The following is a 24,659-nucleotide window of genomic DNA, read 5'->3' on the forward strand; positions in this document are numbered from 1 at the left end:
ATTCAATTCTTCCTCCATATGAAATTCTGGCTAATGATAGGCTATCTTAGGGGCTCAGCAGAATTTATTTTACTTAATCTCATTTGGCAAGCTCATTTTTGTGTTGCTTAATCTTTTATACTCATGTCATACAAGTCAAGGACACTAGCTACCATAATACCCAAAGGCCAGAGAGCCCACCAAAGAGCTTGAAATCTAACATTGCAGGAAATCACATACAAGGCTGTGACTTAGCAGCTCACAACGTTTTCCTCCATCATTACTCTCATTCTCAGTTTTGTTAGATAAATCATGCATGAAAACAGTGTTCTGCATTATTGAAATGGAGCCTTAAACCACTTGTGACTAAGGAACCAAAAACCACGAAAGCAAAACAAAGCCCTGCTGTCAGAGAGCCCACAAAATGAATAGATACAAACCTAATGACTTGATTACAGTGCGCACACATGGGAGTACGCTTTCCCGCAGGAATATGCTCTGCCCTCTGAACCAATGTGTCTTGCTCATTTAGCTGAGGTGCTGTCGCAAATTTTTCACTTGGGCCAGTTGTTCCAGGTGGTTTAATACTGTTTGATGTCCATCCACTGGCAGGAGCTGGAGAAAGAGTGCCAAAAGCGTTTAGAAGACCATCCTTTCAGTACCAAGTAAATTATTTTGAAATACAAGCAACTGACAACATTTGCCTAACATCTTTGTCCAGCGTATACCTGCCTACTTAAAAGGAACAAATTAAAAAGCACTTATTTTCCCCTCCTCCCCCACCAAGTAAGTCCTACCTACTTTATGAAATGTCTGTGAAATAACACAGAACGGTTTTGGCTAACTTGTAGAAGTAGTGGACAAATTTCAACATACTAAACAAGTTAGGCAAAAGAATGTAAAACCTGTGAAGGCATTCTTTTGCTTTAGATACAAAAGCTGAAGCCAAGAATATCAGTGTATGAACACAGACAGGAGAACGTGACATACCTACTCAAAACATTTTACAGTGAGTGCAACAGATCATACGTCATTTCTAACAGATTAAACAAGAGTACGCATTTAATACAACACATACAGGAACTTAAAATACAGTACTGTATAAGGAAAACATATTTCTAAATCAAATTTAAACACTAGTCTAGATCACTAGATACTGCCAATCTGAAGCACTGCAAAGGCCACATTCACATCCTCTTTATAAAAGTTATGACACTGAAATAAAAACCTGACGCTTTCAGAAATGTATGTATCTACACGCTCCCATTTGGGCTCAGGTCTTTAGAGTCATAGAATAGACATAAGCTTTTATGGAGTACAAAAAATGCATTTACAAAAATGAAAAGCACAGATGATACTGTTGCCAAGGGTAATGAAGAAACAAACAGTCCTCTGCTTTTCTTTCTTCTCTACTGATATATGTACCTTGGTAACATACAAGCTACAGCAACACAAGTTTATGGGAGCAGTTACTCCTGTCAAGTGGAGAATTCTTTTTCTTTTTCAAGTATGCCAACCCCCCCCCCCCCCCGCACATTTCCATAGCCTTTTGTTTGTAACCACAGGCAAGAGAAACCGTGAGTGTTTACTCGGTGTCCTGGCTTTAGTGCAGCTGTACTAAACCTTGTAAACCAAAAAGTGAAATTAAGATCCGAGTGGAAGCTCAGAGAGAAACAACTAAGCAATGACAGAGACGTCGGACAGCACGGGATGGTGCTTCTGTTGCAATGATGCAGCTCTCCAACACAAGGTCAGGGCATCGGTATGTAGCTGTGCAAAAAACTACTTTGTGGAGCTGTTAATCTTTGTGCTAGCCTTCCTCTCCCATCTTTCAAATCATCTTCCAGGGAAAAGATGAAAAACTGTTTATCATTACCTCCCTTACTGTAATGCTGATCAGCCTCCCCCCTACAGAAAAGTTGCAAATACCTTTCAGGTAAAAAACTGCATTCCCTGCTCAAATGGAAGTGGCATACTAATTGACAGGGAAGATAAATTTAAGCAACAGTGAATACACATAAAATTCAACAGAAATGCCAGTCCCTTACTATTTACAGAAGTAAGATAGCCACACACTGCACAATTTAATCAAAACAATACAGTGAACTTTAGTTAACCCCCGCCACCCATGCGTATTTGTAGGCTAAGGCAACACAGCTGGAAGAGAAATCCTTTTTAACACCGCTACTTTTGTACTATAATTATGCTTGGTATTAATCCACTGATACGGGCTCAATACCTACTTTTGCTTACTCTTTCTCTGTATGAAGCAGCAATATAGTCATACAGCTTTTTTTGTCTAACTGGCTGGTTCATCAAATTTTCTCAAATCAGGTAATTTCCAGACTGACATATTTTTGGATCCTTTTCAGTATCTGAAGTAGCAGAAAGTATACCAGTTCATCAGGGGGTTTTTTTGTTGTGTTTTTGTTGTGTGGGTTTTTTTTTTAAATATAAGACTATTGATTATATTTAATGTATAATTAATTAATTTGCAATATTTTAAAAAAGTAACATCCTGATTCTAGAAACGTTCAGCATTCCTGAGTAGTAAGTGTTCAGGAATAAAGGCACTTGTTCTTGGACAAATCACTCTGCTACTGTACTTCATTTTAGATTATAAATGCCTGCTAAACTGAAAACATAGGAACAGACAAAAATGGAAAAGGTGGCAGAAAGGCTTTGAAGACATGAACAAAAGTGGTTTTGATTGATAGCACTTTCCTCCTCTGTCATCACACATGGCCTTCTAATTTTCAGGTCCCATTTCATGAGAAGACAAAAATACACACTAAAACCAAATCTGTTTGAAGACTGCTTTTGCCATAAATCAAATTGCAGTGCAGCTTCTAGCATATTGCTAATTTCTGTTTGAGTTATCTGCTGGATCCCAAAGCCCATTCAGACACATCAGCTAGCTCTTGTTTGCACTGTGTAGTTAAAAAAAGTCTTTTCTGCCCGCTCAAAGGCGGGGGGGCCGGGGGGGAAGTACAACCACCACAATTACTCCCTTTTCTTTGGTCTCATTACAGCTTTCATTAATGCTGTTTTTATGAATGATGCTTTTCTGAACACTACCCAACTTTAACGTTACTACTGGCCAGGAGCAGGATTTGTCTACATAAACTTTCAGAGTTGTTAGACAAACCAGTTATTTCTGAGTTATTCAAAGCACTAAAAAGGGAGAGGAGGAGATAGTCCATCAGCCTGGGAAATAACTTTGGTCTATTAATGACCCTATGTTAAAACAAAAATTCTCTTTTAAGCAAACCATACTATAAACCACACGAATTAGTACTGTGTTAAGCAAGAGGTGCGGCCTAAGGAAAAACAAGCTGGGCATTTAGTATTGAGGACCAGCGAAAGGAAATGGACCCACTCCACTTCCACTGAAATCGGTGAACTCAAGTTCAACGCCCAGACCTCCAGCAGATGCAGGAATCCCATGGGATCACAGCCACAATGCAAATAGAGTAAGGGGAATAACAAATAAGCCCTAAAGCCTTCAGATACTTCTGTACTTGCCAGAATATTTTTGGATACTGGACAAAAAATAAGTTCTAAAGGCTTTTCACCCGTCATTTTTAAATTTACGTCACTATTTGTTCTACTATGATGGGAACAGTATCTAATTGATGACCGCAGATGCCATCAGCAGCTGAGAACTAAGACAGAAAAGGTTGCCTTCTACTCAAAAATCCTTGAAAAGCAAGACCTTAAAGCATTTTATTAAATGCTCTCTTCTTCCAACTTTTGAGGCCAGTGTAAAGCCAGGAAGCTCCCTGCCCATGCTCACAATTTGTCCCCCACAGCATTCTCTCACGGGGCATTTTTCTCTTTGCTGGTATTTACATTAAGACCTTGTTGGTCTAGCACAGTATTATTCCCCTCTATTCCAGTTCTGAAGTGGACTCAAGTTTCTTTGAGTTCAGATTTTTCATCCTAAAGAAGAGAAGTCAGTCTGCTTCCATTGCCTTTAGATCCATACGCTTATTAAAGAAAATAAACCAGTAAGGTACAGTAGTAGTAGCTATTTCACCACATTTATTATACTAGTTTCTTTGTAAGCCTTCTGCAGTTGTTCTGCTAGATTTTTTTTACCATAGATCATTCTCTCTTTCTCACCGCTTGATTTGCCTCAGTCTTTTATCTTCCTCATTCCCATGTGAACACCAGCCTGAGGACAGCTTTTATTGCCCACTTGTGTCTTTCCATAGGCCAGAAACATACCTTTAACACTCCAGTAATTTTAGCAAAGGTTCATTACTTCCACTGCAACTCACACAGCATTTTTTTGTTAGTGTTTTTGTTTTGTGGTTTGTTTTTTTAAAAAAAACCACTATTAGTTCCCTAGTTAAAAATCTATACAGATTCTCAGTATTTTTTTCCAACAATATTCCACCTCTTGCAGCTACAGAATTTCAAATATTAGGTCTGGATTTTTGTTTAGAATGAACATTCATGTTTCTTAACCATCCCTTCTATTTAAACAGCAAGTTAACTCCTGTGCTGGACAAGATGTTTTTTTCTGCAAGCAGAGAGGAAGGGGACACTCTCAGAGTTCCCTCATTCTCCTCCTCTCCTTTCTCTTCCCTATTCCCTTGGAAACCTTTCAGATTGAAACACAACCACAAGATTTAAAGAAAAACATCAGGCCCTGAAAACTTATGCAGGTGTTCTTCCTTGCAATGAGAAGCTTTTACCGGGGCACGCAAGTAATCACAAGGTAGGTACAAATTATTACACTCAATCTAAGCAAAGACCTCTCGACTCTTGGCAACCAGTTTGAGCCCTCCTGTGGTTTGTGCTTTATGCTTTGCTTTTTACATTTTACATATATGATTTTGGATCCCATCAGCAGCTCTGTTCTCAAAGAGTGCTGGGGAGGTGCCCTGGTACCCGACATCTGGTCAGGTGCACACACATTTTTAATTGCGAATGATGGCTGAGTGGGGACGGAAAAGGAAACAACTCCAGCTGCCTCATGACACAATCTCACCACATATTTTCTGGGTGCCACCTTTGTTGCATGAAGTGGGACAGGGTGCAGCAACTTTCATGGGTGCTCTGAAGAATTGAAAATTATAATAAGTAAATATGATAAATAAAGAAATTCTAATTTATGACAATTATACACGTCATCAGGAGCTATTCTACCCGAAGTGCCAGAGATGTTCAGGTTCTCCACAGGTCGTGAAAAGATCTCTGTAGTCAAATTTTGGAGTTCTGCAGGCTTCACCTTCACTCTCTTTAATTAAACCTTCTAAAGCACCATTGATTTGCACTTGTGTATTGTCATAGCTGGCTTTTCTCAAACAGAAAACACTCTGTACCAAACTATTAACTTTCTACTTTATTAGGTTTAAGTTTAGCAAACCCTCAGTGTTTGCTTTCACTAAACTCCTTGTTATGGCTAGTTTAATATTTAACAAAGTTTTAGGCAAGGTAAAGAACCGGCTTTTTTTCTTTCTCAAAAATCCCAGTGTGACTTTGCCCTCGTTAGACTAACAATAGGCTGTTCCATCGCTGAGCACATGGATAACTGCAAACACTGGCGAAAGGTTTGGAAGACAAAGGGAGAAAGGCGGATACGCGGCGGTGCCAAAGTCACTTTGACAGAGGCTCTCCGGTACGTAGCAACAATACAACAGCCTGAACTGTTTAACGCTCACTTAAACATAACATCAGACTTCATGTAATATCCATAAATAACAATGCTACTTTAAGCAGTGGGAGTGCCAGAACTTCGTTTTAAAGTGTTCTAACTCAGTGATTTATACGCTGCTATCAAACTACTGTATTATAAATGGAAAATATAAAGCTTCATACATCCAATTTTCTGACTTTTCTTAATATATCTGTACAGTAAGAAATCTTCCTGTTCCTTCCCTCCAAACCAAACAGATGGCCGGATGAAGCAACGTGTCTGAAAAGCTCGGCTGTCAGCTCATTACATCAGCCGTATATAACCCCCATCCACTCCCAGGTCTGTATGAAGTCGCACAAGTTCAATGGAGAAAACTACAGGACAAGCAAGAGGGATGAGAAAAAAAAAAAGGAAGAAAAAAAACCTAAAAACCACACAAAAAACCCCAACCCAAACCCCTGTGTTCAGCAGTTCTCCTTTTGTTTCCTAAGGAGTCTTGGAAGCACAGTCAGAGCTAAACCCCCGCTGCTGATTAAAGGCAGAACAGGAAGGATTAAACCATTATCATGTCTTTAAATGCCTGCGAAGGCTGGTATGCACCCTGTGGAAAATCACAACAGGTGCCACCCCGGCCCAATTTCAACCACCCCTGCAACCGGAGGGGTTAGTTCCTGCGCTAGCAACCAGCCTTTCAACTGGTAAGGCTCCGGCTAAATTAGCTGTAAAGCATCTTAATTAAAATGAGTATGGTGGTTTTGGCTCGCTCAGCCTGTCTCCTTGTGATTTGTTACATCACATACCGTCACAAATTTGGCACAACTGGCGTCGCTTATTACTGAAAACGTGCCTCAAGGAGAAAGAGAAAATGAAGACCTTTACAATAGTGTTTCATTTCTCTGGAGTGACAGTTTAGAAATCAATTTAGTAGTTTTCTGCCAATAACATTTTGCCTCCCTTGCTTTTAGCTCCTGTTTTGACCTCAACAGCTTGACTATGCCTGCGGAGACTGTCCAGTCTTGTTCACATGCGGATTATCTGCCAGTTTCATGGAGCTGATGTTTAACATTGAATAGTGATAAGAATGCATTTACCAGAGGAATATTGACTTTTCATTTGCTGTACGAATATTTGGCGTAATTTTTGGATGTTCTACACCTGCACATCTGAACAAGACACATCACTGCTCTGAGCTGGCGCTAGCAAATGAAGGGGAACTGATCTGGTGAGCCAGTCCATGACAACAGGCTAGTTGCTTTTTAAGAAATCAAAGATAACGAGCATCTAATTTTGCAAGTCGGTGAATATTCCCACTCAATGGGTGTGAAAGAACCAGAGACAATCTCTTCACCTCTGTTTAAATGACAAAAGAAAGGAACATGCATCTATCTGATTTATGTATGCAACTAATTTAAGTGCACAGCCTGGTGCAATAGCACATGAATTTAGCAACATCAAATCACAGGAAAATTGTCAAAGGTCATATTTGTAACAGAAAGCTGAGTTTCTGTTCAGCAGATCCTGTAATGAGGTACACCAGGTCATTTTACCTCCAGCAAGTAGGTGGTACCTTTCTGCATCATTACTATGATCTGCCCCTTCTTAAAGATAAACATTCAAGTTTTAGAAACATATTCATTTTTTCACCATGTCTACAGGAGTTACAATTTCATACTACCATCAAATTAAGGTTGACATTTATAAATTACTCTGGTTTCACAATGGGTTTTGCTTGGCTAAGTGACTTCACATTACTTAACTTGTAAGAATAAATTCTTGTGGTTTGCTGTCACATGATGATACAATCACTTAGATTAGATGAAAAATTAATAACAGTCCATACACCAGGATCAGGAAGCTTTTGTGTTTTGACCTGTCAATCATACCACTTTTATGGACAAGACCTTCCGTTTTTGAGAATGGTCACTGCATTGTGGAGGAGCAATCTTTAACAACCTTCTTCAGTGAAAAATACTGGAACTGTTAATATTTTGGGACTGTTTCTAGCAGAGGCCTTACCAACAAGATAAGGATTTGCCTTAACAACTTGCAGTGTTACTCCAGTTTCTTCCCCAAGTTCAGACCATGATCCTCAATGGGCACATAGCCCCTTGAACCCCTATAATAATTAGTCCTGCCTTTAATTTCCTGTTCTACAAGGGAAATAAATTAGGACGAGATGGCCCTAAAAACAAAATTGCAGAAGTTTATGAACAAGGTGATGCTGACACAATAGTTTGGTTGCCTTTTTCATGCAAAAGTATTCCCAACACCGATAGGCCACCAACTTAACTTACCCAGTAAATGTGGCCTGCAAGGTCAACAGAACTGAGATAGGGGCAGGGGCAATTACAAATGAAACACAGAAAAACAAAGGTGACAAGGAGAGAAAGTGCTGCAGTCCTTCCCCTTATGGATCTTGAGCCAGGCCCTACTGGCAGGACAAGCATTTTGCAATAGCACAATAAATCTCGGTGCCTCCCTCCTTCCCTCTCCCCAGCTTCATACTGTTTGAACCTTATGGCCAAACCCCCCAGTCTAATACGGTCTGGATTTTTACCCCATTTTCTTTAGCAAACCTCTATAGAATAAGTTGCAAGGAAGGAGACAAAGACCCAAACTGCCAGTATATGCAGAACAGGATGTCAAATCACACCTAGGAGTAGGCTTGTATTTTCTTCTGCTTTTAAAGTTACTGAGGGAATGGGAAATAGAAAAAAAAAAAAATGCAGCAAGACAGCACACTAAGGATAACTCCAGAGATGGTAAACGCAAGTCTACCAAACACACGGAAACAACTGCAAGGAAATAGCAGAATTTTTCAAACAAAGTTGCCTGGGGAGCAATTTTTCTATTCTTACAGTTAGCTTCCAAGTGTGTTCCCTCTGCTGATGGGAGCATGTGCTTAACACATGTGCTGGCTCGGGATTAGGCAACTGACAGTTGTGGGTATTGCAGAATATGCTGACATTCCCAAGCAGCTCTACTGGAAGGGGATTATATATCCCAGTGGTATCAGGCTGAGAGAGACCCTGGGAATAAGGAAATTGGTGCACGCGGGTAACTGGTCACTTAAAACTGAAAGCTTTGGACACTTCTATTGCAAACACTCCCCATCCCATCCTTGTACTCAGCTGCCGAGCCCAGGAGGAACGAAGGTCATAGATTGCAATGAAAGCCTCCTCTTCAAGCGGCAAACCAGCTTTTCCGGCCACGAGCTGTACCAGCTTACCATGGGACCTCCGCAATCCCGCCGGACCCCCGCGAGTGTAGCAGCGTGCTGCCTGCCCAGCTCCAGCATGGGAGGGCAGGACGCAGTGCTGGCAGTGCTGTGCCTGGTGCCCAGCCCCTCTGGTCCCCACTGCACCAGCAGCTCGCCCTCCAACAACAGCGTTTTGAAGATGCCAGGAAAGAGGAGGCGATTTGGTGTGAGAAATGTAATGTTGGAAGTCCTGACCGCTTCTGACCGTCGCAGATCCTGCTGCACTTTCCACAAGAACAGCTCGTCTCCTGGCCAAACTCCAGTTTGTGTAACTGCATTTATTGGGGAATTATACTTTCTTAAATTGTCCCAGCAGTTTCAATTTGCCACGGTGCTGTTCACTTCCTTTCAAGATGCCATGGAGTGTTACAGCGTGCTGACAAGCAGCTGTTACGTTTCACCCAAGAAGTGATTGCACGGCAGTGGCGGGTGAAAGCCATTCCTGTGCGTGCATCGTGTGCTTGCACGTGGTACCAGGACTGTAAAATGCCTTGGGGTTCCCTGGGGGTGAGCAGTGCTACATAAGCATAGGGTAATAGTTAGCAATCAAATAGTAAAGTAACTCACTGCAATGTAGCTAGGATGGTGTGGGCAATTTTTTTTACAATGGAATATAATCTTGGAAAAAGCGTCTCCCTCTGGTGGGTGAACAGAACATCATAGCTCAACAGAAATGAAGTGAGAACTATTATAAATTCTAGACGGTACACTTAACACACAGTAACAGCCACAATGTGACTTATTTCAACAAGTGAAAAAATCAGCACTACAGACAAGAGAGGCTGATGGCAAATGTGTTATTCGGAAACCCCTGTCCAGGCAGATGCCACCACTGCGCTGTGCACACACCCCACTTGCCCTGCACCTTCAACTCCTTGTGCACCCAATGCACCAAAGATCAGACTTTTTTCGTTCATTTGTTTGACAAGCCAGGCTTTTATCCTGCTTATCCAGCTTCTTACCCATACCATAAAGTAAGTGTGAGGCAGCCATCCCTCATTTCTTCCACCAAACCGCTGAGGAATCCTGTCATATCAGGATTTTATTCCAGAGAGCGATAAAACCTCTGTTACCTTCACAGTGGGTACCTAGTGTAGTAGTGTCCGTGGGTACCCCATGAGTGCCCTCCAACAGCTGATGGGGATAGTCCAGCTCCAAGGGTGCTATCACTGCGAGATCACTTGGATCATGATTGACTTCTGTACAGAGAAACCCAGTGGCTCAAGCATCTCCAGGTTTGCTATCTCAGCCATTCATTTTAAACCATCTTTTTCCTCCACACCTTTTTCTTGCCAGGTTGTGAAATAGAGATCATAGGAGATCATACCTCAGTTCCAACAAAAACCCTCTGACACATTTAGGCATCTCTGCACAATTGCAAAAGAAAAAAAAGAAAAAAGAAAAAAAGAACAAAAAAACCCCAAACCCTAAACCAAAACCCAAAAAAGAAACCATGCTACTTTATTAAAAAAATATAAGGGTATTCTCTGGTGGTCTATCCAAGAAAGGGAGATTCCAGCCAATAAACTAAAAGATGCTGTCTGACCAAATGACTTATCTGTGTAGTCAGACATCTTAATAATTAAAATCACTGGTAATATTCATGCCATGCCATCAAACAGCAGATTACAGCTTCCCCAGACACAAACAATATCCTGCAACATATCTGCTTTGCTATGGAAACAACTTGGTGTTATATACAGCATTCATTAGAAGTGTGAGTGCTATTAGACCTACAAAACTGTATTCCAAATAAGTTTCTGCTATTAATAGCATACTGATATACACATTTACATAAGATTATGTCTTCCTTCTAATTACTTCCTAAGCTAGACTTCAACTATGAAATCAATTGGGCTCAAATGGAGGAAATGGAGGGGGTTTTTTTGTTTGTTTAAAATTTTGTCAGGCTTAAGATCTATGAAGCCAAATTCTGATTGGCCTGTGAAGCACTGGCAATTTTACTTTAAAGAACACTTTATGCTCACAGACTGCAAACAAACAGCAGAATTAATGACTGAAGTCCAAACATGCCCTGAAACGGTTATAGTCTTTTTCTTTCAACATCTGACTAATTTTATCAAAACACTCAACTATTGAAACAGTTTTACCTGTCAGAATGCTGGTGTCAGCCTTATTGAGTAAGCTCAGGTACAGCAAAACTTTGGATATTTTTATTTTTGTGCTTCCCTATTTTAGGAAAATTTGAGCTTTCAATGCCTCTTTCTCCTAGCTCCCCCAACATTTTGAGGGGAGGTGATGACTTTGCTTTGGAAGTTAAGCGCTACATCCCAGGCCACTACAGCAAGGCAGCACAGAGCTGACATCCTCACGACCATTGCCTTCCACCAGCTTCTCTATCAGTATGAATTTAATCAGTTTTTGTAAGCTATTCTGAAATACAACAACCAAAAATTCTCTGGCTGGCTTTACCCCTCACCTACCTATTTGGTACTTCTAATGTGAAAAAAGAGAATTTCGTATTATCCAGAGAATGGGCACAAATTTTCAGAGAAGTATGGAATCAAGTATAATTTAATTCATCCTTATAAATCTTCCTCCTTCATGGGTCCATCATTTAAAAAAAAAAAAAAATCCTATTTCAAACATTAGACTTATATTAATACTAAAGCATGCTAGTAGGATTTAGCAATGAAACACCTACCAACATACTGAAAATGGGTGTGGTACTACCGAAACCCCAAGTTGACAGGTGGTTTCTGTGCAAGTGAAATAAATTTATCACTTGATGACACAGAAAAAGAGTTACACCAAACACGTAGCACAATCAGTCACTTATAAAAATGCAGGATTATCACATTCCCACAAATGCTTGCCTTAAGTACACATGCTACCAAAAATGTAACTTTAAAAAGAGTTGGGGTTTTTTTTTCCCCTCTAATGATAGCTAACTCAAAGAAGTAAAACAATGCTAGAGTTAAACTGATCTAAATTTAAATAAGTCTTTACCTTGTCCCTAAGAATATACTCAATATTTGACTGGTAAGTATAGAAATGACAGTGTATTGCCATCTTGAGGCTTGCTAGCAGAACTGCATGTCCAAATCAAAATACATATATTTGTTATCAGGCACAACAGTAATTTAGCCAGATGTGCCAAAGCCGTTATAAAAAATACAGCATTAACACCATATGTTTTATCTTTATTTTTATGCCAGGGCCTCTGTAGTTCCTTTTCTGGACTGGATATACTTTTAAAGAGGGAAAGCCCTTAACAGTAGAACTTTTAAAAAAAAAAAAAAACAGCAAGAAAAAGAAAAGCTGTTTAGCACCTTAGATCCTGTCAGAAGGAGAATCAAGAATATTAGAATATTCACCTAATTCTGACAAGAAAAATCTGAAGTTAAAGCTTAATTAGTAACAGTTTTTCCGGATCCTTTGAAATTACTACTCAAGTTTAGCTCAGCACCAAAGACTGATTCAATTTAAGAAACAAGCTACATTAAAAGATTACCCCAAATTACTGCATGTAATATTACAAAAAAATAGGTACACAATCACACATATGGCATTTCTTATACAGATGTGGTTATAACATAGGAGCGTTCATAAAGACAATGGCATGGTTTCCAGACATAAAACATTTTGGTGCTGGTTTAAAGGGGTAAGAATCACCAAACTACATTCAAAGCTAATAGCTATTATTTAAATTGTCCTTGCAAGAACCCACCTTTAAACAAATGTCCATACCACAAACCTATGCAATACTCCAGCACCTTGCTCAAATAAAACCTACAAATGCCAAATACATAACCACTCTACCGTTTTCGTCCTTTTTTTTTTTTTTTTCCCCCTTCTTTTTTTTATATTAACATCTACTTCAGAACAGATCACTTGGAAAACACACATCCATTGACATTCCCACCCTTGAAATGGCTTGGAATATTCTCTGTTGAATTTACAGTCACATGGGAAGCGCCAAGTTGAAACTGTGAGGTGTGTATAATATATTCGATTGGTATATATGCTTTTAATAGAGGTCAGAGACATCTGATGTTGCTTGTTTGTGAAACCAATTGCATCTGTGAGGCTACTTACAAAGGGCTACTGTTTTACTAAAATTGCTTGTCTTCTCTTTTCTAAACAAACTGTCCTGTACTCAAAACAGACAAATAGCCATTTGAAGGCTGTTGTTTTGACACCCGCAGTGAAGTATATTTTCCTGAGCTATCCAAAGGTCTTTAAGTGAGTAAGAAAAAGCCTCACTGGAAGTTACCTGCTTGGTTCGCAGGCTGCCGGCCCGAGTACTTGGCAGCACCCGGGGGTCCCGTTGGCTTGAGGGCTGCAGCAGACGTGGTGCTGGCGGGAGCAGGTCTCGCGTCGGCGTTTTCTTGGCGGGCGGGCATGTTCCTCGCCGAGGAGGCCGTAAATGCAGCGGGCTGGGTAGCCTCCAGGGAATCGCTGTTCAGAAACGGGGGAGGAAAAAGAAAATGCGTTTCTTGCTAGAGTAAGAGCCTTTGTGAAACGGACATGTGGAGCGACATCCCTGCGCCCCGGTGCAACAGAGCAGCACCCGCTACTCTGTCATCACCGATGCTGGGGTGATCACCCCCGGACGACGCTGTGGGAGTTACATTTTCAAGCTGTTTTTTAAGAACTGGGCACCTGAATAATTTCTGCCAAAAGTCAATATAGACAACTAAATCCCTTCACAATTTCCATTTAAAATAATTAATTGTTGGCATGATACAGGTTAAAGCAGAACCCTTACTGTAAATCTGGTGCACTCCCAGACTTTTTCAGTACTTTTTTTTTCTTGGAGAGTAGGCAAATAATCATATAGTCAGATTATACTCATAGATCTTAATAAAAACCATCAATCTAAAAGCGACTTAATTATATGCAATCTTCTTCTATGGGCCACTGCTCCCCCAAACGATTAAGTATTTTAAAAGAGCTATAAGTTTCTTTATTCATTAAACAACATACACAATATTTTATATTGCCTCTTTAGAGCAGTTTACAGCTGCTTTTATATTTTAAGGGTTAGCAGAACACTTTTAGCTATTTAAAACACGCATGATGAAAACTGCACTTAATCACAATTCGCATAGAATATAAGTAGCCACTGATTATGTTGCCAGCAAGAAAATTTTCATTTCTCATTTCCAGAGGCTGTTCAAGAATGAGCAAGTTATCATAACAAAATTTTCATGCAGTGTAACAGTATTTGGATAATGGATATTTGCCTTTGGGAAGCTGAAAACAAATATTTTCATTAGAAATCTTTGAAGTAGAGGAGTAATTGTGAAGGTTATTTGCAAACTAAGAGGATCACAAAACCAGGAAATTAACAATATTGCAAAATACAGCCAGAACAATTCCAAATACATATTTTATGCAATCTGGAGACCCAGTGGTTAACACATTAAAAGCCTTGTGTTCTTTCCTCTATTGAAGAAAAACAAATTTACAGCACACGTGCATTGTGCATATTTCACCGGGGTCATTCACAGAATTATAGATTGTCCCAAGTTCGTAAAGTAAAAATTCTTGAGCTATTTTTACTTTACAAGTATTGCACACACACAATATTGCCTTGGCCACACAACATGCAAGAACTTGAACATACCATGAAGCCAAAACGCAAGTTCATAACCTTGATTTTTTTTTTTGCCTCTAGATTTACAGGATTAATAATGAACATATTTAGAATCTTTTTCTGCGTAAGGGATAAAAAAAGATTCACCATTTAGAGAATATATCTGAATGCTCAGTTTAATGAGTAACAGCTATTGCATCTGTAGGCTTTTGATAACAGCAGTAGCTGGACCGAACTGGCACTGATGGATTTGCTATAGGCAGCGTGCACAAGCCCAGTGAAGCACAAAGCGAGACCTCGCATTCTGTTACGTTCAGATGTTGAAAGCTATTTAAAGGCATTTTGTATAGCGCAAGTGGAGGCATTTAAGGTACATGTTAGACTCCTTAAAGGCTTAGGATACAAGTCTTTTTAACAACAGATTTTGAGGCAGAGGAGATACACTGCACAAAAGCACTGTTGCAGACTGAAAGCAAAAGGATAGGAAGACATTTTCTGACGTTAAGTAGCAGACTCAGTAGTTGAGTACAAGGTAGTTCAGGACTGGCTTCCACTATGAAAAAAGTGTCTGTCTGCAACTTCAGTGTCACAGAAATCTCCTTATATACTGTTGAGTAGATTTGACACGTAACCCATCAAACCTGCTCCAGGCCAGAGCCCCATTACAACTTTAAGAATTCCTCAAAACACTGTTGGTCCTATAAAAACAAAGTTTCCTCCTTGTCCATCCGAAAGACTCATCATCACTTGTCAAATCACTTTTCAAGTCTAGCACCTCTTTACTGGCTTTGTCTGGAACATATAAATCATAAATCATATAAATCATCTGTCATAAAGAAGAAAATCCTGCTGAGCCAGCAGCTGTCTTTACACAGGAGAGGCTACCTAACAAGCAAAAATGGATGCAAGAGAAGCAAAAAGGGTATCCTTCAGGCAGAAGGAGGATAGAAAAATGTAGAAATGGCTGAGATGTGCTGCTGGCAAACTGCAGCCTTATAGTAGGTGCAGGTGAGGAAGTAGACCGACACTAGCCACAAGGCTAGTTGTAATGCCAATTTGTACTTCCACCACTGCCATTTTCGTGGTTTAGTGCTGAGGCTCGTGCATGACATGGCATGCTAGCTCCTGAAGCAACAGATTACTGGAGACACTTAGGCTTTCATTTAGAAAATGAAAAGACTGGAAAGGTGAATCCTAACGACCCCAATCTAAAAGACAATGATAAACCCAGCTATAAAACCACCTGTGGTTTTTGACCGCCTCTGGTGGTTTATGTGCCAGCAGCCTATCCTAGAGAGAAGCTTCCCAAGGGAAAAGCTTGCAGCCGTCATTCTGACAGAGGGGATTGTGTTGGCCTCAGGGCAAAACTTCTCACAGGTCTTGGACAGCCTTTGTACTTTGTGCCTGGTTCTTTCAAGCGAGAGTTGAATGAACTCAAACTGGCACTACAGCCTGTTAATTTAACAGGCAGGCTGCTACTGCAGCTTGGCAAGTCTCTCCAGTGTGATATTGCCCACCTACGGTGGGCTGCAGGAAACAGCGCACGCACCAGTTTTCCTGAATTACAGCCTCTAATCATACAGTTGCGTGGGAGCGCACTTGCAGCGTTCTCCGTAGAGAGAAAGATAGATCCATCTTTCTCTCACTTTCAAAGAAACGCTGCACCCTGGAGATGTTCAACCTTTTCAGTGCTAAAATTTTTCAAATTCATACTCCAAAATTATTTCCTCAACATTTTACTTTATATTCTTCTACACTGAGAAACACTCAAACTCCAATTATTTTTATCCATCTTTATAAATATAGCTATGTATCTTTTCAGAAGCGCACTTACCTTCCAAAAAGTGGCTGTACGATACCCACAATTAGCCCTACTAGTACTTTGTAACTCACTAGACTATTGTACAACGATGACCCAAGATTCATTACCTAGAAAATACATGGTTTGAAGAGACAAAAATACATACAGAAATTCAAGAAAATGAATAGGCTATGGAAGAGACCTCCCATCTGCTTTTTAGTGTTGTCACTAGAAAACCAAAGGAGGAACGATAAACCTTACGTATTTACCAAGTTCCACATGAGTAGCTTTCTCAGACTTCCCAGATGACACTCATAGGTGAGGTTCAGGTCAAGCACATTTTGATGCCAAAACACTTGTACGGTTATTAATGACAAGCCTACCTTCTAACTCCGGCTTTAACCTTTTAGCTCTGTTTCTTAACTCTTAAATGATTCCTCCTCCACCTGATGAATACTTATAGCAAAAATGAAAGTTTTCCATGATGAAAAACTGATGCAACCAAGAGTCACAAACATTTTAAGAAAGACAATGTTGCTTGCAAGACGTGAATGCTCTCCTGTCAAGCTTTGGGCAAGGGGTTTTGACACTGCAAGAATGAAGGAACAGTGGAACGCGAGCCTGACTGACTCAGAGTCTTGTGTCCCGAAAACCACGATGTGTGTAATTAGTAAGTTATGGGACGATTAATCAAAATAATCCTGGAAGTGGGTTGCAAGGGAAATGGATTGCAAAAAACAGCCCAAGGAAAAATGTCCAGCAAAGAAGCAAGCTGAAGACACCTCTCTATCTTTGACATATGCTAGCTCATACACGACACACTCTCCTGCATTTCCATGGAGTACAACTCCTACCACATAGTGCAGCCCCTTCTATCAGAGTAAGGGCATCTATGGAAAAAGAAGAACTTTCTGGGGGGCAAGTCTGAGACCTGGGGGGACCCACAGGGCTCCAGTGCCACTGTAAACTTTATCCAGAGCTCACAACAGGCTCCTCAGACTTACCCCTTCCTAATCAACAAAAGCACTGTGGAAACAGGCAAAATAGATGAAAAAGCAAGTAATAATTCCTCTGCTCTTCCTCCTCATCTTCCTCCCTGAATACAAAACACTGTGTTACACCCTGTTTTTTGGTGGGAGGACAAGGGAAAAAAAAAAGACATTTGCCAGATGACTGTCCCATTGCTGAACTGAGAGCTTGGATGCTGCAGAGGGGCGGTAGGCAAGGAACCTGTGGGGGAGGAAGCAGGTCCAGGACACATGCAGTGAGCACCAGTTTTTCAGAGACCGCTCTGGGATATTCCACTCCATACCACATCCCCTTCCTCCCCAAAAGTCAGGTGCATCAAGACAAGACTGAACACACCTCAGAGGCATTTTAAGAAATTTGCACTGGAAAATCCTTCTGAATGTATTTAGAGATTTTGATGCCTCCCTCCCTCCCCAATCCAAGAGAAGAAAAACACGTGGTCTGGGGCTATAGATGCCTAAACCTCCCTCCATCCTTCCACGGAAAGTCCTATATAATGCTGCCTAGAATTTCTTCACACACACTTTACAGAACATAACTATGTGTCATGTTGTTATTAGCCAAAGAAGCAGCTATGGTTCTAACTGAAAATGAAATGCAGCTTGTCATTGTGTAACTTCTAACACCACTAAAATGGTAACAAGGGCCAAGTCTCTCAGACTTTCCCAAGCAGGTTCAAGAGGTCTGGGTAGACTTTTTCCTCATGCAAGCCCAAGATAGCAGGTTACCCATCTGTAGTCTGGTACATCAGTATTTTTCTAAAAGTCCTCTGGATTTGAAATAATCTTTTAACTCCCACTCATTGTCCAGAATGACTGCGTGAGTCAGGAACAAGTCCCCTGTGGTCTGAGGAAGTTTGCTGACAGGAGAGATCATAATCTAAGAGACAGTCTGTAAATGCTTTCTTCAGATGGCCAGGAATTCTGTGAGGTTATTTTCCCTTAGGAACACTAAATCTTTAAAGACAAAAACAAGACCAAAAAAAAAAAAAAGAAAAGATGTAAGAAAATCACTATTCTTGGTTTCTGGCACAACCCAGTGGAATATGATAGCCTTGATTCTGCTTTACGGCTTCTAAAACCAAAATAGTTTAATAAAAAAGTAAGACTTCCCTCGCATCACACATTGCTGCCTGTTGGTTGCCTGTTAACCCCAAGAAGACAACGAGCACACTGCAGAAACCTGAATAAATGGCTTCTAAAATATACATACAGTGTTTGATATAGCACTGAAGAAAAAAAAAAAAAAAAACAAAACAAAAACTTTCTGAAACATTTATATTAAAGAAACTTTGCAACTTCAAAGTAAGGAAAGAATGATTTGTCTGCCCTAAGACCAAGTAAACTGTTACACGGATGCTCCTCCAAAGCTTTACAGCAAGGTATTAGCACAGCTGAGATAAAACTTGAATCTCAGATCTCAATTTCTTGTTTTAAACTATGCTGTTTAAGTCACATACATCACATGATGTCTTTTGTCCAGTATCAAAATACACGTGAGCTGAAGACATACATAGGAGACCAGGAAAAGCCACGTATGAGAAGATGATGAAACCCCATGAGTGGGGGGAATACATATGCCTTTTTGCAAGGGCTTTATGGTGTTAACAATAGAGAAACAAAAGACAAGAAATGCTGAGTGCTGACCTTGTTCCCACCCCTACTGCAAATGCACAGTCTCAGTCAGCTTTTTAAAACGATGTTTATGTTTCATGTTAACCTAGCAGTGTTCCAATAACTTGCAAGAAAGAAGAAAATGCAAAATAAAACAGTAAAAAGAAAGAGCAGAGAAAGTTGTGTGGGTGGAGGTATTTCCATATCAAGTTACAGTGAGGGTGTATGTAACCTTTCCATAAGCAGTGCTCCACACAGAAACAATTCAAAGCATCTTTCAGAATAAGTGTTCCCTCAGAGTCAATACCAGTGTTTACCTCACAAGGCCAGACTATCCTCTTTTTCAAGTAATTGTACGTGGCATAGTGTCAGGTGGATAAAGCAAAAGCTATGTCAACGCCCATTCTTGCTAGCGTCTCCCAAAATTTCACAGCATTTTCGCCATGTGATTTAATTTTAGGGCACAGCTCCAATTCTTGGAAACGCAAGATATTAAATACATCTTTTCCTTTGTTGCATGTATGTAGTTCATTAAAAACCACAAACCCCCATAAACTTAAGGTTATCGCCGTTGCCATCAGGATGAACACTTAGCTTAGTGAAAGATTAGATGGCTGTTATACCAAAAAAAAAGTCCATTTCTGAGGAGTCTTGTAGGGGAAGAGAATGTGTGGATGTTCAGCACCACTTCAGGCCAGTTAATAACAGATAAGTCAGAAAAAGGTCAAGTCCTCTGGCAGTTACCCAGCACAGAGCAGTTTAAGACAGCCAGCTTTTTGGAACAGAGACGGTGAAGTGAGAGGGATAAAAGGGAAATATTTCTGGAGCAACCCTACTGCAGAACAAAATCAAAACCCTGCTTTTGTTATAGCTACAAACTTCCTGAGTTTTTCCCCAGAGATAATGCAAACAAGCCTTAGCTACCTTGGTAAAATAGATTCATTACCTTTTCATGAAAGTTATACAAGGTAGAGCTGGAAAGCACAAACCCCAAAGCTGTTTAAGCTTATTTACTTGGCTTTCTTGGTTGAACCAGTTGTTTTTTGAACAAGTTATTCTTGTTTTTACTCTTGAATAAGAGATGTCATATACTCATCTCTTTAGTTATGGGATGTAGATTTCAGCTCTCCTTCCTTATCAACTATGGTGTTGTGGGATGAAGTGAGCTGCCACTTCAAATAATTTTTCAGCATTACATTTGTGCACATATTACAATATGTCATTAGATGGACAGTAATGCAAAGTCATTTTACTACCTAGTTTCTCACACTCATTTGGTATATTTTTCTCAAATCTATTACATTTTTCTTTTTTCCCTGACATAACTGATCTCTGTTGAACTTAACTTACTGTCAGTAAGTACATATCCTCATTTGTAAGCATAATTTGTCATCTTCTATCTCTATTTCCTATGTGTTTCTCAATCCATACAATAGGGCAGTACTCCTTTTTTCACTAGGCAGGACAAAGCTTCATTTCTATGGCTCCATCTACCGGCAACCCCTTCCTCGTTACCAGCGCTGGCAGCTCAGGATGATAATAAGGAAAACAGAAAGCATTACCCTGGTATGTTGTAGGATAACTTCAGATCAACACCAGTTATTTTGGGAAAAATCCTTCAAAAATGCAATTTATGCATAACATTCTCAGACTAATGGTACTGCTACATCATATTTCCCAAATTTGAGGTCATATCATATTTGGGATATCCTAACAGCCTGTTTCCTGTATGGCCTTATGCCACCGCCTATATGCAGCAACCTGAACCAGGATAACCTGGCTATTGCAACGGTTTAAGAGAAAAATTGTTTTTCGCAAGTTTAGAAATAACATTTTAAAAACCCTAATAATCTGTGGATGGTTATTTCAAGCCGTTCCACCTGGATCTTGATATATCTAATACTGACAAGGTGTTTTGGGCAGGCTTATATGGTCTCTGTATTTCCAGTATACCTCCTGGCTCCCTGGCACATCTTTTTCCAGCTCTGCCAGCTGGAAGAGCAAAACAGACAAAAACCTCCAAAACTGCACTTTAACTATGGCGGGATGAAAGAACTCCATGGCTTGCTGCCTCTTCCAATGGGCAGTCCCATGCACTCATAAGGCACAGCAACTGGACAGAACCAGTTTGGGAATTGCAACTTTCTAGCAGAAATGAGTGTTTCCATCTCCAAAAATAAACCTTCAAAATGAGGAGAGTTTCTCCCCATCTGGTGAGCAAATGATGAGTAAACATAGAGCCAGTTTCAGAGTCAGGAAGGGGATTGTTTCCATTCTTGTAACAATCTACCTTCATTTGCAGCTTATGCCATAAACAATGCACACTAGTGAGTGAAGGAAAAAAGAACAGGGAAGTCAGGGAATTCATTTTCACCACCATTATTGGCTCTACTAAAGTATCAGCAAACAAACACCACGGCTAAAGAATGAAGTCTTGCTGGCAGCACATCCTGGACTTCACCCGTGGTGCACAGGTATCAGAACTCCTGGAGAGGTTTTCCCTTTGGATGTGCACATAAAAAGATTTCCTAATATGTATCATTCAGTGGCAAAAAGAAAATTGGTATTTAAGATTGTACTATATCACTATAATTCTGTTAATATTTTTCTTTTTAAAGTGGATATGCCACAATGTTGGAAAATTTCATACAACTTAAGATTGTCTGTTGGTGTCTAATAACTACCGTTTGCCTTCCCCAAAGTTAGGGCTACTTTAGCCTTTTCTAGTGACTGAGGTCACTTTGGAAGCCATGAAACAGGAGCAAAAGATCTAATACTTCTTACTCAACAGAAATTTCTTACATCAAGTGGATCTCAGCTCTACTTATAATTGGGCCTTATGTCTAGAAGGGTTTTACTCTTGTGAAAATGCAAATAACTATACAAAAACCCACAAGTTATTTCTTCCTTAGCACAACTTAATACATACTGTCGGGTAAAATAACCAGATTTCTGCCTTTGAGGCTGAAGTCCATTACATAAAAGCAGCTTTCTACAGTGTTAACACAGCTGCGGTCAGGAAACGAGAACAAAAAGTCCTGTGCACTGAGCAGAATCAGCGCTGGAACAAAGAGCCTAGACAGCAAATAAGTTTTAAAATAGTTATTTGTTGCACCGCATGCTAGTTATTTGATTTTATACATGAAAAGCGAGCTTTGAAAAATAGCAGCTCTTTGTTCCCGGAGCACCCTCACAGCCTAACATGCCGCTTACTTGCTCAAGGAACTGTTGCAAATAATTCACCTGGACAGAGGTTTCAAGCCAGAATATCTCGTTTCTTCTCCAGCCGGCTATTTAGAGTGACGGTGCCTCCCTCGGAGGTTCGCAGGGCAACACAAACAGCACCCTGCGTCTCAGAAGGGCACCCGATGCAAGCGAGGAAACCTTTGCTTAGTATGGTGAACTTGCACAAACACCATCGGCAGGACCAGGGTGCAGATTAGTTCTGCAAAGAGGTGAAAACCAGTAGGATTTGGGGTTGGTGACCTCATGCCAAAGACCACAACAGGCAGGCGGCTTCAAGTGTGCAGACAACAGAAACAGGCTTTGAAGGAGAAGCCAGTTTCTTGCGAGCTCTCGGTGCCAACCATGCGCCACGCTTGGACAATACCTCTTGCTCTTTTGCAACTCCAGAGCACTTGTAGACTTCCTGGAAGGCCCGATGGCCTGCAGAGGAGGCTTAGTGACAGGCGTGATGAGCAGGGCATCCAAGAGCGAGCGGTAGGCGCTAGGTTCAGAGAGTCTAGCAAGCGTTTAAAAAGATCACGTAAATAAACTAGTTGACCAAACAAAGTGCAAGTTGGCTGGGACCACTGAAAACCCAAAAACCCTTACGAAAAGCCTGCAGGTTATGTAGCGGTATAGAGAAACTGAACCTAGAATTACTGGTTTAGGAATTAAGTCTAAATAAGTGGTCCCCAAAACTGAGGTCTTACAGCACAGGGGGTGTGAAAGACAACCCATTGGGCGGTAAGAAGAAATTTATTTTATTTCTACCATCCATAAAGTAAAATAGCAAATATTTTTAAAATAGTATTTATTTCATCTTTTTCTCATCCTTTTTGAATTTCTGGGTTTGTGTATGCTTTAAAATATACATAATATATTAGTACATTAGGACATTTATATAATTTAGGAATACATAAATATACATGTATTGGAGACGCATGCTCAAAAATTTTTTACTGCTATGGGTGCATGATTGAAAAACTTGAGACCACTGGTTTAAGTAGGCTTTTATAAAAAGCAATGCAATAAATATTTAGATGTAACTCAGAGAGTTATTGTCTTCAAGCACCCAAAAGTTACTCAAAGATGCAGATTATTCTTTGTCACCCCTGTAACATAATTATTTTTTACAGTTAGTTTACTGACTGGACCGTAAAATGGACATCATGAAGATGAGAAAGGTTGAACTACTCACCAAGGTTCAGAGCAGCACTCTGGAGCTAAGCTAAAAATAGGGTATGGGAGCCTTGGACATATTCTAACGACTGGCCCACCAGGCTATTGTGAAAGAGTGGATTTCGCGACCCTGCCAGGAACTGATTATTCTTGTGTGAGCTCGAACTTTCTTAAACCAAGCTATAAAAAGTTTCTTTTAAAGCTGACGTCTACCTGGCCTGGACAGCAACAGCAGCAGATACAGCAGCAGCAGCCATGCTCTTCATTTTTGATCTCTGCTTGAAAGGAGAAAAAATGGGAAGAGGAGCAGGTCCAAACTTGGGCAGACTTCCCAAAGGATTTTCCAGCAGTAGTTTTCTAGCACAGAAGCTTTGAGCCAACAGAGGAGAAAACAGAGAAAGCAGAAAGATTGACAGAGACACAGTACAGTATTGGACTGCATTAACCACTGGGTAGTTATGTGACTGTAGGTTCCTAGTTCACAAAGACACCAGGCAATGTATTAACTGCTTGAATACTAACGTAGAAAACAGCAGTTTTGATTTCACCCACAAATAAAACTTTCCCCTCATCAAGTGAGGATTCAGCATCCGTCAGCCTTCAAATTCCCCACCCCAGACTCTGCCTCGCACCCCTGGGACATTCCCACTGAACTCCAGGACACTCCACATGGATCCATCTAAGTCTCCATGGTGCTAACAGAAAGAGCCCTAAAGATCATTTAGCTTCTCCTCTTTTTCATAATAAATAATAAACATGGAAAGCTTTGGAATATTTGGTGATATAAATTCAGTAGGTTTATTTTTATCAACCTTTCCAACATTAATGTGCTCCTCACCCCCTTTTCGTTTTCCTTACTTGTTAACTGGGTTGGGAGGAATGTGAACAGGCAAAACAAAAAGTGAAAAAAACATACTGGCTCCAAAATTGTTTCTACAATGGCAAACCCATAACCCAGGCTCTATTTTAAAATTTCAAGATTATCCACAGAATTGCTGTGAATTTTTTAAAATCATTTCAGGAGTGAACAAAACACTCCAAACACTTACACAACTATACTTTACACCACGTCTTGGATTTAAATGCAAAAATGCTGCCTGAAAATCTTGCTTACACCTAGCGGTCTGCTGTATATACATCTTAAAAGATTTACCTTGTACGACTTACAGATGACTTAAACTGACAGCTTGAGATTTTACTGAAGGAATTTGTTTCACAAGTAGGCAGAGATGTATCATGCCTGCCCAAAAGCAGCAAGAGAAGAAAAGTCATTGATCAAACACTTATTACACCTCTGGCAATGCTAACTAAAGCTCAGGAGGAATTCATTTAAGGATTTTTAAAAGCCCTCTTTCCCCATAAAA

At 40.3% G+C, this 24,659-nt stretch overlaps 1 protein-coding gene across 3 annotated transcripts in view; it reads right to left on the reverse strand.

The window, feature by feature from the left end:
- The window catches only part of PDLIM5 (PDZ and LIM domain 5), a 125,113-nt gene that overhangs the window by 11,947 nt on the left and 88,507 nt on the right, over positions 1–24,659 (reverse strand). For all 3 annotated transcript variants that reach the window (XM_075708775.1, XM_075708774.1, XM_075708773.1), the window contains 2 exons: positions 13,123–13,307; positions 420–594 (listed from right to left, as the gene is read on the reverse strand). In XM_075708775.1, the coding sequence (XP_075564890.1) occupies positions 420–594; positions 13,123–13,307 (360 nt within the window). The remainder of the gene's footprint in view (positions 1–419; positions 595–13,122; positions 13,308–24,659) is intronic.

The sequence above is a fragment of the Pelecanus crispus genome, chromosome 4, assembly GCF_030463565.1.
Source record: "Pelecanus crispus isolate bPelCri1 chromosome 4, bPelCri1.pri, whole genome shotgun sequence".
Classification (NCBI taxonomy): Eukaryota; Metazoa; Chordata; class Aves; order Pelecaniformes; family Pelecanidae; genus Pelecanus; species Pelecanus crispus.